Source organism: Condylostylus longicornis, unplaced genomic scaffold, assembly GCF_029603195.1.
Source record: "Condylostylus longicornis isolate FDR11 unplaced genomic scaffold, ASM2960319v2 ptg000011l, whole genome shotgun sequence".
Lineage (NCBI taxonomy): Eukaryota > Metazoa > Arthropoda > Insecta > Diptera > Dolichopodidae > Condylostylus > Condylostylus longicornis.
In genome coordinates this window covers 2023841-2040191 of record NW_026577980.1, presented here as the reverse complement: position 1 = coordinate 2040191, position 16351 = coordinate 2023841, and the positions used below count along the sequence as shown (strand labels likewise).

General features: G+C 23.0%; 2 protein-coding genes across 12 annotated transcripts in view; both read left to right on the top strand.

The window, feature by feature from the left end:
* Window positions 1-3009, top strand: part of LOC129619237 (neuroglobin-like) — a 67594-nt gene extending 64585 nt beyond the window's left edge. For all 3 annotated transcript variants that reach the window (XM_055534384.1, XM_055534382.1, XM_055534383.1), the window contains one exon: window positions 2562-3009. In XM_055534384.1, coding sequence (XP_055390359.1) covers window positions 2562-2789 — 228 coding nt within the window. In that variant the 3' untranslated portion in view covers window positions 2790-3009. The remainder of the gene's footprint in view (window positions 1-2561) is intronic.
* Window positions 3010-6322: 3313 nt separating this feature from the next.
* The window catches only part of LOC129619200 (neuroglobin-like), a 208290-nt gene continuing 198261 nt past the window's right edge, over window positions 6323-16351 (top strand). For 4 of the 9 annotated variants that reach the window (XM_055534333.1, XM_055534329.1, XM_055534330.1 and 1 more), the window contains exon 1: window positions 11047-11674. The gene's annotated coding sequence lies outside the window, so the exon portion shown is untranslated. The other 5 variants (XM_055534331.1, XM_055534326.1, XM_055534325.1 and 2 more) reach the window with 4 other exon arrangements.

Here is a 16351-nt window from a genome sequence, read left to right as displayed (position 1 = left end):
TCGTTCTTACGTATAGTTTTATTGTAGCTGACATTGTCTGCTATACATAGTCTATGAAGTCATTCAATTATGATGATTATGTAAATTATGATTATAATATAATTTTTCTGAATTACTTTAATAACTGAATTAATATGAATACAGTTATATCCATTTCAGTCACACATATTTTATTTATGTTATGTTGCAAAAATTTAAGACGAAAGTAGAATTACGTACGCAACATAAGCGTTTAAAACAAAGCGTTTGATAGTTTGACGTCGAATTTTATTGCTAGTTTGAGAATAGGAAAAATACGACAGATTTCCTATATAAGGTACGTAATAATTTTTTCGATTTCCTGTTATAAAAGGATCTTTGTCGATTTCTGAAGAGTTCCGGCTGGTTTGAATGAGGGGCGGAAAAGGAGAGATCCGGCGATAGCACGAAGGGTCTGGATGTCCTATGTGTACCCTTCGGAGGCCGCGTTAACCTTACCTAATCTAATCTACGTAATAATTTTAGGTTAATTCAATAATAGCTACAATCAAAATATTTTAGATGAATAACCTGTGTGAAATATAAATAACCTATTCATCAATAAACGAAAGTTATAATTTATATTGGTCATGAATATGACAATGACATATAAACAGTCCTTTTTGATATTGCAAAAGAATCACTTTCCGACAAGGTTTTTATTTTATTTTTTCATTTTGCGTCGAAATTCTTTGAATTAAATTCTAACATATTTCTTTTATATTTTGTTTGCTTTCAACATTTTGTTTACCAGGCGGAATACAAATTGAGCATAATTTTGTAGAAAATTGTAGAAAAAAAATTGACAGGAGGAATGGAACCGGAAAAGGAAAAAAAAAAACATTTTTTTCTTTCACTTTACACTTTCCTCTTTATAAATTAGTTTACAAGATACCTATAAATGGAGCAGAAATATATCAATTGAGAAGATGAGAAATATATCAATTGAGGCGGGAGAATTTATCGCTATCTCAATTCAACGTCACAATATAAAATTCAATATTGATGCTGATAATGAAATTTATTTGAATTTTTAAATGTCAATTCGTAATGTCTGTTAGACAATTATAGTTACAAGACATATGTCTTGTAGCTATAGTTGTATATGAAGCTCGCCATACTTTGCTATGCTAGAGAAATTAACATATTAATTACAATAATATAAAAAGTAATTCAAATTGTTATTGATTATATAATAAATTATCTAAAAAAACATTAAATATTTTATTAATTCGTGGAATTGATTAATGTGATTCATAACGGTAAATAATTGTAACTTCATTTCCAAATTTCAGTGATTTTATGTAAAAATCTTTTATGCTTTGATTTTATAAGTATACATATATTATACTTTAATAAATTAGAATGAGAAATAATATAATAAATAAAGAAAGTTTACGAGCAATCTCGGTGGTAGGTCACTATAGTAGTAGTATATGATGATAACTAGTAACAGATGGTACGGAAATTCCGTATATAAATAGGCAAAAAGTTGTTGATTGTTTTCAATATTGAAAAATTTCCACGGTGATTTTTATGTCTTTTTATTGCTTTTCGACTATAGTAAATAATACACAGAGTATAAAATCATAAAATTTAATTTCAGAAAAAGTCATAAAAGAGGAAATGAAAAATATCGCTATAATTTTTTAATAATATACTATAAACAGAAAATTGTTTTCTAAGTCAAAGTAAAGCGAGTTTATTTTCAATATCTGTCAAATACAAGGAATTTAATTTTTTAAAATATATTTTAATAATACAATTAATTAATTAAGCTTAACATTTAGTTAATAAAATGTGTTTTGACATTAAAAATTATTTTTTTAAATTAAAAACTACACGATCATACTTTGTTTTTAATAAAATTCAGAAATATTTTTACGTAATTTCACTATGATTCGGTCAGGAGACCAGTCTACTATGTGTATACTATATATGCGCTCCATTTACGTGTTGAAACTACTCATGAGCTTATATGTGTAGTTTGTAAATGAAACGTAGCCTTTTTCGGTAAATGAGCTTAATTAAAACATAACCAAAATTTTTTTGCCATAACAATTTTTCAAATGTCAATTTACTATAGTAAAAAACATTTCAAGTATAATAACTAAATATGAAAATAATATCGAAAACACATGATCCATCTGTTGTAAATCAAAAATACTATTTCCATTTACCGGAAAAAAATAAAATAACTGCACAGATTATCTATGCATATGTTCAAGGTTTTTTAGTTGTGCTAAGTCTTGGCTAATCAACAGGTTATTTGAATAATATTTCTAGTTGACTATATGAATGCATTTAAATCTATGCTCACATGATGCAAAATTTATTTGACATATTTTGGTATATCTCTAAAAGAGTCTTAACGCTTTTGTATACTTGCGTTGACTTATTTGTGTAAATGATACTTCACTATGAACTTTCTTAAAAACCTTAATAAGTTTTAAATCTCATAAAATATTTAAAAATAATTCATTAAAAGTTTTAATACTTAATTTTATTTACTAAAAAATTATTTTTTTTTTTTTCAATTACAGAAAGTTGAAAAACCATTTTTATCAGCTGTTGAAAATACATTGGGTGATCGTTATACAGCAAATGTTGAAGGAATTTATAAAATTACAATTAAATTTATAATTGAAACATTAATAAATGGTTATGAAAATGCCAATAGTGCCAATTATAATACACAAAATACTGATATACCAGAAATTAAAACACAAACTAACGGTAATAACGATTCAGAATTAAGATCGCCAGATTAACAGCAACCATAATAAATATTATAAAAATATTTAAAAATTAAAAATGAAAAAAAAAAAAAGAATTTTAAAAAAATTTCCATCCATAATTGAAAAAGTTTAAATATAAAATATTTTACAAGAAAAATAGAAAGTATTATAAGCTGGTCAATTTAAATAAAAATACCATAATAAAAAAATTTAAATTATTATAAAATAAAAATAAGAATGCCAATTATAAGAACAGAGAGAAGGAGATAAAAAAATAATTAAAATTATTGATAAAAAGCCAAAATTTAAAATTTAAAAACAAAATATTTTACATAAAATATTTAAATAATCTAAAAAATATTTCATTAGATTATTAGTGATTATTATTATCCGGAAATAATTATGAAAATATAAAGTATATAGAATTTAAGTAAATAAAATTAGATTAAAAATTATTTAATATTAAATATTTTTTTATTTCTCCGATAATTATTATTGTAAATTTTAATATAATTTTACGATTTGTATATCTAGAAGAAATCATTTTGTTATATTTTATTGGAAAACGATGAGATCTTTCTTAAAAATTATGAAAATCAATTTAATTTACCTAAATTATTTTAGTGTGTGGTCTCATAAATTGCAAATATTCATTAAAAGTGGATAAATTTTCCTGTTTGTTTGTTCGCAATTCTATTTCGGAATATGAGACTCGATCATAAAACATGTGTTATCTACAATATGACAGTTTTAATTTACTATATTTATTATTTAAGAATATTATTTAAGTGATTATTTATTAAAATTCCTATTAATTAAATACAAAAAAAATTATTGATAAATGCGTTTTTTATTTTAAATACAAAAATATTTAAAATGATATTCCTTTCTTTGCAATAAATTCAAAAAATAAAAATTTTAATACTAAATTTATCGCTTTATAGAAAATATTAATGTTCAATTTTATTTTAATAATTTAATTTTTTAATTTTTCTAAATGTTAATATTTGCGTGTATGGAAAGTAAATATTTAAAAAAAAAGAAAAAAATTCTTTTAAAATAATGTTGTCATTATTTATTATTGATAGTTATATTTAATTTTTTATGTATAATTGTAATTAATATAATACGAGAAATAACATTGATGTTTAATAATTATTACAACAGCAAAGATTTAACAAAAAAAGTAAAAATTTTAATTAAAAAAAAAAATAAAATAAAAAAATTATTTGAATATATTTTCTAAATGTTTCTTATATATATGTGTATTTAAAATGAAATAATGTGGTAAATTCAATTGCTGTGTATATATGAGTAATTAATATATTTTTTGATAATTGTGTAATTATAATCACATGATAATTTATTTTGTATATAAAAAAAAATTTTAGTGAAATTTTAAAGGAAAAGAAAAAAGGAAAAATTATTTTTAATATTCGGGCATGAAATAAGAAAGCCTTTTATGGCCTACAACCAGTACAACAGTTATTAAAAGATAGCTGATGACGGTGTATATGATTTTTCTAAATGAAAGTGTAAATTCGTTGTTTATTTAATATAGTGAAACCTATAATTGGTGAATGAAATAGTGAATTTAATATGATTCTGCAATATCTTCACAATTTATATAAATTACAATTATGAGGGCAAATTGACTAAAAGGTAAGATACGGTTAAAATACGGATATCTATAATTATGATAAAATTAAAAATAATATTAAAATTAAATTAAAATTTCGTAAGATCGTGTAGAAGTTACTGTTTTAGTACAACGGTTAAGCTATTCGGTGTGCCGGCGTGTGTAACATAATATATCACGTTTCGGTAAAATATTATAGATAAATATCAGAGCAATATTTTGGAAATAACGAGAGACTAAAATTTCTGTAGGACATTTGTGTTTTATACTTACACAATGTAGATTCGGTTCTTTAAAAAATGAATTGCGCGGTATGTAGAAATACGGAACACCTTAAAGAATATAAGCGCGGTTTCGAGAACGCTCTGCAACGGAAAGAAAACGAAATAATGGGACTACTAAAAACTATTAAAAAAAATAAACAAAATATATTATTCCAAGAAAAATAGATGGAAAAAATTGTTACAATCGGCGAAGTGTTTAGGAAGGGGAGTCAAAATTGAATGTAATACTCAACAAGAACATAGAAAAATTAAATCATGCACTAGTGAATTCAATAAACAAAAGTGATGAAATGTGCTCAAAATTAAAAATTTTTACAAATAGTAACAATGTAGGTCAAACGTTCTCATTCGCTAATGTTTTAAAAACAAATAAGGATAAAAATCGAGCCGTACCAATAATTAAAAAAAAATTACCAATAATAGTGAAACCTAAGCAAAAACAAAAGAGTGGTAAAACAAAAAAGACTTAAACGCAAAGGTTGATCAAAAAATTTTAAAAAGTAATAATGTGAAAAGTAAATATAATGAAATGATAAAAATTGAAACAGGCTCTCAGGAAAGTCGCGAAAAAATCAAAACGGAATTGAAAAAAGAAAATGAAAGGTACTTATGAAAATAAGATAACTAAAAAAATAAAACCAAAAATTGAAATTGTGCACATGAATAATAAATTTAGTGAAGGTGAATTAATAGAAAAAAAAATAAAATGAAATGTTGGAGAAGAATGAAGAAGAAATAAAAATGATTTAATTTGCGTACGCTCAAGAAATTTAATAAGAAAATGCAAAGTGCAGTTAAAGAGGTCGATAAGGAGTCTTTTCTTAAAATATTGGGTATGGAAAAATTATGCATTGGTTGGGAAAGATGTAGGGTTTTTGATGCAATTAAAGGGCAAAGATGTTTTAAATGTAATGGTTTCAATCTTCAGTGTAATCAGTGCCAAAATGAAGAGACGTGTTTAAAATGTACAAAAAATCATAAAACAAATGAGTATAAAGAACAAGAAATTAAAGTATGTGCTAACTGCAAAATTCAAACGAAAGGTTTAAATTGTGTTTAAATATAAACCGTAATTCAGTAAAGAATGCGAAGCATGCAAGAAAAAACTAAGCGAGATAAAAATTAAAAGAAAAAAAATTGGGTATTTGCAATTACAGTTAAGTGAAGGTTATGCCTACTCATCGACGGATAACACAATCTGCAGTGTTAATTTAAAGTTTAGTTTTAGTAATAGTAAAACAAATAATTTAGAAATGATTCAAAATAATAATTATAACAGTAACAGTGCCAATAATTTGATTTTAGAAAATTGTAATACAGAAATATATAACGCAGAACACAATAAGAATATTAACAATAACAGTGAGAGCAGTATCAATATGAATAAAAAAAGTAATAAAAAACTGATTAACTGTAACGATTATAATAAATTAAAAAAGAACTTTAGTCGGAGCTTTAAAAACAATAATGTATATGAATATGGAAGAATAAATACAAACTTACTAAAATTTATTTCGAAATTTTGGCCAAAAAAAGTTCAAAAATTAAACTTGATAATAATAATAAGAAACATAGATTATAATACAATAATAGAAACATAGTAATTAAAAATTAAAAGAAAAAAAAAAGGCTAAGTAACTGCTCTAATTATATATTTTTTGCGGATACTAATATTAATATATTTGATAAGAGTAATACAGTAACTAAATACATAGATATGATTAAAACTTCAGGATATTATTTTTTGAACAAAACTATTAGTACAAGAACAACGGCACGATAAAGTACTTTGATAGATCATATCATTTCCAATATTAATAATAAATATAGTATTACTATTAAGATTGAAAATAATAGTTTATCAGATTTTCAGTTAGCGTTAACTTCGATTAAATTAGAAAATATAGAAAAAAAAACCCTTCCGAAATTCCGTTATTCAAAGAACAGATCACAACAAGATGTACTATGGTCCAAAATAATATTTATAATACAAATTTAGTAGACTTCGACACACTAAGTAATATAATTAAACACGTCAAGGATGTTTGTACTTACTCAACTACAATCAGAACCAGGAATAATGGATGGGTAACTCCTATTATAAACGAAGAATTAAAAGCCATAAAAAAAAATGGATGATAAGCATAAAAAAGACCCTCAAAACAATTAAAAAAAATGAGATTCAGAGAATTTAAAAATGATGTCACAAAATTAATAAAAGAAGCAAAAAAAACTATATCTCTAAAAATATTGAAAATGCTGGTAGTGATTCAAGAAAATTGTGAAAAAATTTAAATAGTACGAGTACAATCTGTAACACCAACACTGATAAAATCAAACATACCTTGAATGTTATTAATAAAAAAGGCGAAAAAACAAAAAATAAAATTGACACAGCGAATGTTTTGAATGAGTTTTTCAATGAAATAGGAGAATCAACAGTTAAAAATATTAAAAATAAAACTTTAAGTTACAATCAATATTCCCCGCAATACAATAATAAAACGTTATTTCTTAATACAGTTACGGAATATGAAATACAAAATATAATTTTAAATCTTAATAAAAATGCGACCTCAAGATTAGTTAAAATTACAGTTAAAGATTTACAAATTTTAATTGATATAATAAAACAGCCGTTGGCGAATATCATTAATAGTGCACTTACAAACGGAGTGTTCCCGGATTTATTGTCCCAATACATAAGGCAGGTTCGAAAACTGATTGTGGAAATTAATTATATAATAATTAATTTGAATAAATGATCTTAATAATAATTAAGATCATTTATTCTTTACTGATAGCAACTTGAATTTATTTGAAAATAATAACATATTAGTGAAATATAAAGATATGATAGCTACTGTAGAATATTACAGAGTAAACCAAATTGAGAGTTCAAGAGTAACATAACAAACAAAGAACTTAATTGATCATATAATTTGCAAATATTAATAATAATTTCAATATTAGTTTCAAAATAGAAGATAATAATTTATCAGATCATCAGTTAGCTATAGTTGCTATAAAAACTGAGATTCTAAAAAGTTGTCTATGAAAACGCGGTAATACATAGATCGGCTACGTCATATTAAAAAACAGACAATTGATGAAACAGCAGTAATGGAAATTAATGTTTCAATAAAAATTGTTCAAAAAGCAAAAGAAATGTATACAAAAACTATTCGTTTTTGAGCTAGAAATACCGATTAGATAACACTGCTCTTACTGTAAAAATTGAAATATAGAAAATCATTGTATGATGAGCATAAAAAAGAACCGAACAACTATGAAAAAAAATAAGATATGTTGAAGTTAAAAAGAAGATAGAAAAGTTAATAAAGGAAGCTCAAAATAAATATATAAAGTTACACCTGCTATATATTTTGCACATGCCGAAAAACAAGTTTATATCAAACTGTAAAATTTCTGCGGATAATACAAATTTGATTGCAAAAGCCAAATCATTAGCAGAATTAGAAGATATATTAAATAAAAATTTGAAAACCTTAATACTTAGCTACTGGCTGAATTACAACGAATTGTGTATCAATGCTAACAAAACTAATTATATAATATTCTAACTCATAAAAAGAGTTTAATGATATCAAAAAAAGGTAATTATTCAATTCATAATTTTAAGTACTTAGGAATGATAATTGACGAAAAAGATCTACCACATAAAAAAATTCTAAAAAGATCTGGCGGCATACCAAATAAGCTAAACTAAATTACAAAATGAAGCTAAATTTGTTTAGAATGGCTATATTCTACCAAAAACAGGTATAGCATACGTAACCTGGGGTCACTGCGCTAAATTTTATGTAAAACAAATAAATTCAATAATGAATAAAGCACTAAAAACACTTTTTAAAATTAGTCTTAGAACTAGTACTAAAGAATTATATCAGAACCGATAGTTTTAATATAAATCAGCTAATATATTTTGAAATATCTGAATACATATATAAATAATATTTTGAATAATAATTTTAAATAAAAATTAATTCTGACAAATAAAGAAAATATTCACAATTGTTATACTAGAAATAGGAAAAATCTTAGGTATACCTAGAGCTAGGACAACAAAAGAATAAAATCGTTTAAAATGTAAATGCTATAAAACTATTTCATAGTCTTTGTACAAGTATTGAAAATAGTGGAAAATTGGATATTTTTAGAAGTACACTTAAACAACTTGTGGAATTGATATTTAAATTTTATTTAAAAAAATGAAATAGAGTATTACTTTTAAATTATTTATAGTCTTAAAAAAATATTAAATGTTAATAATATTCCATTAATTTCTTATACATAATTTTATATTTTTGTAAAATTATCTGAAATTAATCAAATTTTTTTCGAAAAACATTGCTACGAGTATAAAAAATATAATTTTATATATAATGAAGCAAAAAAAGGTAGAATTGAATTTCATAATAAAATTGACTAGGTTTCACAATAATGATATAAGTATTATAGAGGAAAATAGTGGAATATGTCGTTTATGTTGTTCAAATACGTACATTATATTTTATAATTTCGATGAATAATGGTTTTGCAGTTCCGAAGGCTATAAGAGGATATAAACATATATATATTTAGAATCATATTTGCAGAAGCGCAACAAATATAAAAATTGCATTTGCCTCGAAATTGCATTTGGAATAAGATATCAAATAGAGTATGTATGTGCCAAATACTCACTTAAAAATTTTAAATAAATTTAGTAAAAAAAAATATGGTGGGTTACTTAGTTGACATAACAATACAGGAGGACTTGTATATAGCCTTAATTTTTAAGTTATTATAATAATGGATATTTTTATGGCATTTTTTTAAAAATCCTAATTTTTTTCAAAATATGTATATATAAATAAAATATGTACCAAAAGAATAACAATATATGTATACTTGAAAATTCAAATATCTAACTGTTTTCAATAAACGCATTTCAAAATCCTAGTCAAATTATAGTTTATAGCCAGGAAACGTATAATTAAGATTTTCAAAATTTTTCGCATAATGTAATGTGTTTTCTTACTAAGAATATCGAATATAATTCACATTTTGTAAAACAAATTCAATTTATAATAAGAAAATGTATTGTTATGAAATTTTCCTAATCTATACCATTCTTAAGAAGCTGAAATTGAAATGCTAACGTCATAATTAGTTCTAGCTATAATTATATTAATATAACAAATCTTTTGTTTCAATAGTTTATTATGTATTCAGTTCTTTCTAATAAATTAATGATTGAATTATTTAATAAAACATGGTTATTATAGTAGTAAAATTTATATAGGATCTTAACATTTTATAAACGATTAGGCAATAGTTTTAATTGTAGAGAATATAAAAGCCAAGATTTATTAACATTCTAATATAATGTATGAAAATTTTTTATTATCAACATTTTACTATTTTATTTAATCTTCTTAATTACAATAAAAACTTAACTTTAAATTATACTTCCGTCTCCATCAACATACACAATAATACTAAAAAAAATTTTATTAGTCATTTAAAGCGTATACACAAATAATATAAAAAAAAATTTGACTCAGAAAAGCCTATGAACTATAAAAAGAAAAAAAACCACAAAAAAACTCAAACTCAATAACGGCAAAAATTTCTTACTCAACGGTTATTTTTAAATATTCTCTCATTCCTATTGAGTTTTATATTTTATCTCAGTTAAATACTCAAAATATTTCCTAACTTCTTCCTACACATTCTAAAGTGTAAATTTCCTACTCTTGTATTAAAATATGTTTCTATACTTTTATAACGTTAGAAAAAATTTCTTATTAAAAATTGAAGCTTTATTTAAAACAAGTTTTATACCTGTTTTAAGAGAATCAAATTTATTATTTCTAAATTCTCTTTTATTAAATTTTATATATAATTTCGATTCCCCAATCTCCATTCTCTTTAGTTGGTTATTAAAGAGCGCATGTTAAAAATTTCTCCTCTCTAACAATTTTTTATTGTTTATGTTCTGCTTTTATTTTTATATGTTTTTTTGAAACTTGGCTGAATAATTAACAGGTTGTGTCTGCAAAACAAATAATATATTTTGTTAAACAACAAAGATAACATTAAAAATCACACAGGGCAAAGAAAAATTAATAACAAATTACAAATAAGAAAATAAAAAGCAAAAAAAATCAAGGAGCTCCTGAAAGGATAATAATAAATCTGCATATCTAGAGGTTCATACAAGGATTTCTTCTTGTATTTTTTGATTTTCACTTTTCTTTCCTGTTTTTTTTTCGTTTTTCTTTTAAATATTGAAATATTTTTTTTATGGCCAGCTGTTTTAGTATTATTTTGAGCTTTCGTTGTGCAATATCCTTGCTTTAAATGAATTTTTTCGTTCGCGGGTTTTATTTTTCTTTTCAATAAGAAGACCAAATCTATATATATACATATATATATATATATATATATATATATATAAAAAAAACAATAAACATGTATAATAAAAAGGATATTTGATTTATAATTAATTTATTTTTAATTTTGTTTTTCTGTTTCATTTTCGTATCCTAATTTTTAAAGAATTTTTTTTTCAAATATAAAAATAAATTTCATTAAATATAACAAAATAACTTAAAAAATTATGTACTAAAAATTATAATTATAATTAAATTGGGAATTATATGATAAATACATACAAAGAGCAGTTGTTTAAAATTATAACGGAGAATATAAAATGACTTTAAATTGGATTATTGAAGTGGAAATTTGAAAATCAAATATTACAAAAGGATACATACTTCATATACAATTTTAAAGGATATTTATATCGTTTTCGTACAAAAATTTTGTAATTGAAATGTAATTGCAAGGAAATCAATTTGATCCTAATGTTAAATTAAATTATTAAGAGGACAATTATATATTCCACCAATAAGAATTGTACAGGATTGCATATATAACAAATAGAATATTGTCATATACATAAAATACAACAAATAAAATAAAAGGTATATATACAGTGTGTCGAAACAATTTAATGTGTAAAATAAATAATACAAATTTTTTTTTTGTGTATCAAATATAATATAATGTTGTAATAATGAAATTAAACACAAAAAGGATATAAGGATAACGGGTTCTTTATTATTTGGGTAAAGAAAATTTTTTGTTTTTTGGTTCAGCCTCATGTTTTCTTTGTTTTTTTTGTACTTGTTTTGGTTGTTCTAAAATAATTAACATGAAAATGTAAAATTGTAAATTTATTATAAATGTTAAAATGTTAAAAAGGTATGAGAGAGCACAAAAAAAAATTATTTTTTGAATTCTAAATAAAACATAAAAACAATGTTAATAATTTCTTTTTTAATTTCGTTGTGAAATAACAAATATTTAAAAAATTTATAAGGTTAAAAAAAATATAGAAAACAGGATGCACACAATAGAATTAAATATTTTAAGAATAAAAAATAAAGTGGGGATAACCAAAAATTAAAAAGAAAAAATCGATTTATAAAAATAAAAAAAAACACAAAAAAAAAAAAACAACATAAGATCGCCGTACATCCGGGGAAACGTTTGTTTGTGTGTACGTTACAAACAATTTATTTTCAATTTTTTTATTTTTATTTTGTATATTTTTTATTCCTATACACTTTTGGAAAATATTTTTGTACGATGTACATATAATTTTAAATATATAACTGTTTGTTTTTTCGTAACAAAAACAATAAAAATAAAGTACAGAGCTTCTTAACAATTTTTCTAAATCGCAATTTTAAAATTTTTGAATAGTTCGGGTTTAACTGCAGAATTTTTAAATTTATAATTCTATTTTGTAATAAGAGATGTTAGGTTTAAGAATCGGTTTAGTGTTTTTGGATTAAAATTGACAAAAAAAATATTTTAAATTCAACATATATTTCAGAAATTTTTTGGCCGAATTATTTAGGGTATTTTAACACTATTTCGAAACAAATGAATTTATTTCCAATTCACTAAAGGTCAAAGACTTTTGAAGTGCTCGTTCGATCTTTTAATTTTCATATAAATTATAAATTTAAATAAATCATAAAAAATATCTAAAGAATTTCTAAAAAATTGTGTAAAACATGATTGAAGGAGTTACCCAAAAAGAAAACGTTGGTTTACAGACTTATTCTTAATGAATATTAAAATATAATATTCCATTAAAAATTTGACCCATTGATTTCCATTCTACATATTTGAGTATTATATATTTATTCATTTTGTTTTTTAAAAATTTCAATTCAGCTAAATTGTGAGTTTTTTTTATGAAAAGAGGTTGCACAGAATTGCAGGCTTATTAGGCATTGGAACGTTTTCGAAAAATAGAAGTGTGACTTAGCTTATTCATTTTATAACTCTAAATTTCTATCGACAAAAAGCCTTTCCATAGCGTTATATAATTAGATTTTTTACTTGCACCATCGAAATATTTTAATTGATAACTTTTACTAAATGTTGAGAAACAATGTTCAAATTATTTAAAAACTTATACTATGGGATTGGTTAGGTACTTTTACTATTTACTTTTACTGAATTTTTTAATATATAATTTATTTTTATTTACATACATTTATATATTTTACATTCGTCTGTGTATATATTGTATAATAACATAATTATAAAACCTTCTCATTTAAACATTGTATAGGGTGGAAAACATTCTACAGTTTAAAAGTTGAAAATACCTAAAGATACAAAGAAAATAAAAAAAAATAAAAAACGATAGAAAAAATCAAAAATATTTTTTTTCCGGTTTTTGTTTTGTTTATTCATTTCCTGTTTTTTATATTGTCCTTTTTCTTTCAATTTTCTATATACATATTAGTGTTTTATGTACTTATGTAACGTACGATTGAATAAGTCTTAGTTTTCTTATAATGTTTACAAAAAGGAAATCAATAGCAAATTATAATGAATTTATATGGTCTTAAAAAATAGTATTCACGAAAAATACTTTGCGTCGCCCTATCTCTTCTAGTTTAGCCAGAAAAGTGAAATTCCTATAGAGCAATTTTAAAATTTAAAAATGTATGAAAATCTATAAGTAAAACATTTCATGGTTACTTGTATAATAATTTAAATAAAATCGTAAAAAATTGCATAACCGCAGGCGTCTGGTTTTGAACCTAATATATTTTTCTGTAGAATAATTTTGATTTCAATTTTAGAATCGCTTTTATTTTTGTTTTCAATTAATTTTAAACACATTTGAACGTATTTAGAAGTTTTTAATGAAAATAAAGGTTAGTTATTCTTTAAAATCAGAAATAATATTAAGCAGAATAGGACACAAGAATACGTCATATTGTGATTCCCAGTCATATACAATGAACATAGTACACCTGAAATACAAGTGTGTATTATATACATAAAAATTAGATATATTCATTAGTAACTGGAATTTTCTATAAAATTTTGAATGTGTGTATACAAAATTATTGTTCAAGTAGCATGTTATAAACTTAATTTATTATTCTAGGGGAAGTGAGTTAAGAACTATGTATTTGGGCGAGATAATTAAGAAATTATTTTTTTTATTGAATTATCCATTCTATGGGCTGGCTGATATTATTCTAGTATTGATTTGTATCTGCAAGTAATCACACTTTATTGTGTCATCATAACAATATGGTTGAATTATAATCAAAGCAATAATTAGTGTTTGATGACTTTGTGCTCTAACATACACAGAGACATGCATAATATAAATGCAGGTGTAATAGATAAATATATTTCAATTTTGTTTCTGTGATTTTAAAAGAATTTTTAAAATTAAGAAAAAACAAATTTTAATTTTTACTCATTTCATTAAATTAAAATTTAAATTGAAAAAGTTCTACAATTAAAATTTTTTTTTTGTATAATTTAATTTTCTTTTATTTTTGTTCTTAAAATTTTGCCCATTTCTCATTTCGTAATCAAATTTTATTAGAAAAATAAATTTTTTTAAAAGATGTAGAAGAAAAATTATTGTGAAAAATTTAACAAACTTTGAAATAAATTTTTTTTTAAATATTAGGATAATGTTGTGGATTTTCTTTGAAAATTAAGTAGGTTGTACATTTTATAAAATTTTTTTTTCGGAATTGATTGAGATAATTTAAAATTGGATATAATTAATTTGGATTAAAGAGGAAGGTACGTAATTTATTAAAAAAAAAATTAATTCAAATTAAAAATTATTTCAATTTTGTTTTTGAATTATTTATTAAAATGTTGCTCTTATTTGTGATTATTTCAAGGATAGAAAAGGATATTAGAAAAATGATATTAAAATTTTGTTTATGCCTTATATTTTAATTACGTTAATTGACTTGCTAAAGGAAAAAGATGTAGAAAACAAATAATTAAGTTAATAATTTAATAATTTTACAAAAATTGTGAGGTTTTTCAAATATTTTTTGTTTGAAATTTTGACATGTGGTTATTTTACTTATAAATAGAGAGGGATTATATTTCTTGCATAGAAATTATAGATGGCACTGAAACAGGATTAAATCCTAAAGAATTCAAATTTTCAAATTTAAAAATTTTTCCTCTTCGAATTGGACTTCAACTAACTGAGACAATTAGTGAAATTAGTTTCGAAATATATAATATATCGTACGGTATCATGTTTTATATATGTACAATTTTTTAAATGAAAATGAATGCCCGACCACGAATCCATAATATATGAAATAGGTTTTGAAAATTAAAAAATTTAAAGAAGAACAGGAAGAAATTGCTTATTCACTTTTATTTTTCAATTGAAATGGAATTTTTAGTGTTCATTTGAATTTAGTTTTTAATTATAAATCATCATCTATATGGTCGATCATATATATGCCTTGTGTGGTACATTCGATCAACATTCAATTTAAGACAATTTTTTCGAACAAAATGTTACCAATCACGTGATAATTGTTGTCTTACGAAGTTTTAACGTATCGGTATAAGTAAGAGATTCCATGCCAAAACAATAATCTGCAGGGTGTCAATCGCATGATCCGGGCGGCTAAATGACAGACGAGATTTGTGCTTTTTACAAGAGTATTTCATATTTAATTTAAAGCACTCGGATTAAGAAACATACGACAGGGATATGTGTGGAAGTAGGTAGAGTTACATATATTATAACTCTGACATGTCAATTCCATTTCCATGACATATCAATTAATACATTCCATTAAAATTTACCTGATATGAAAATGTCACAAATATGTATATAACAATTAATGCGTAACTTTTAGGTTGTTTTTGCTTTTTTTTGTGTATTTTCCAAACAAAGAAAAACACTTTACTAAAAATAACAATTTTCCAAATTACATTATTATTGTTTCTTTTATTTTTTTAACTATATTGTACACACTTTCTTGTATACGTGTACGTGTGCCCTTTCTTGGAAAAATTTACTAAATGATTAAAGTTTGTATAAATAAAAAAATATTTACTTAAGAAACAAAGAAAGAATTGTTGTATAATAAGGCGTAGCACTCGTAACTCTTATATGTAAGGAAATATTACAAATGATATTATTCTATCATTGTATTAGTGTATGATATAAATGGTATGATTAAATGGTCAATGTTACAAACAATGTTATAAATATACTTATAAATATAAAGTTAATTTTTCTGTTGTAGACAATAATTAGGCCGAAACTTAAATATTTTTTA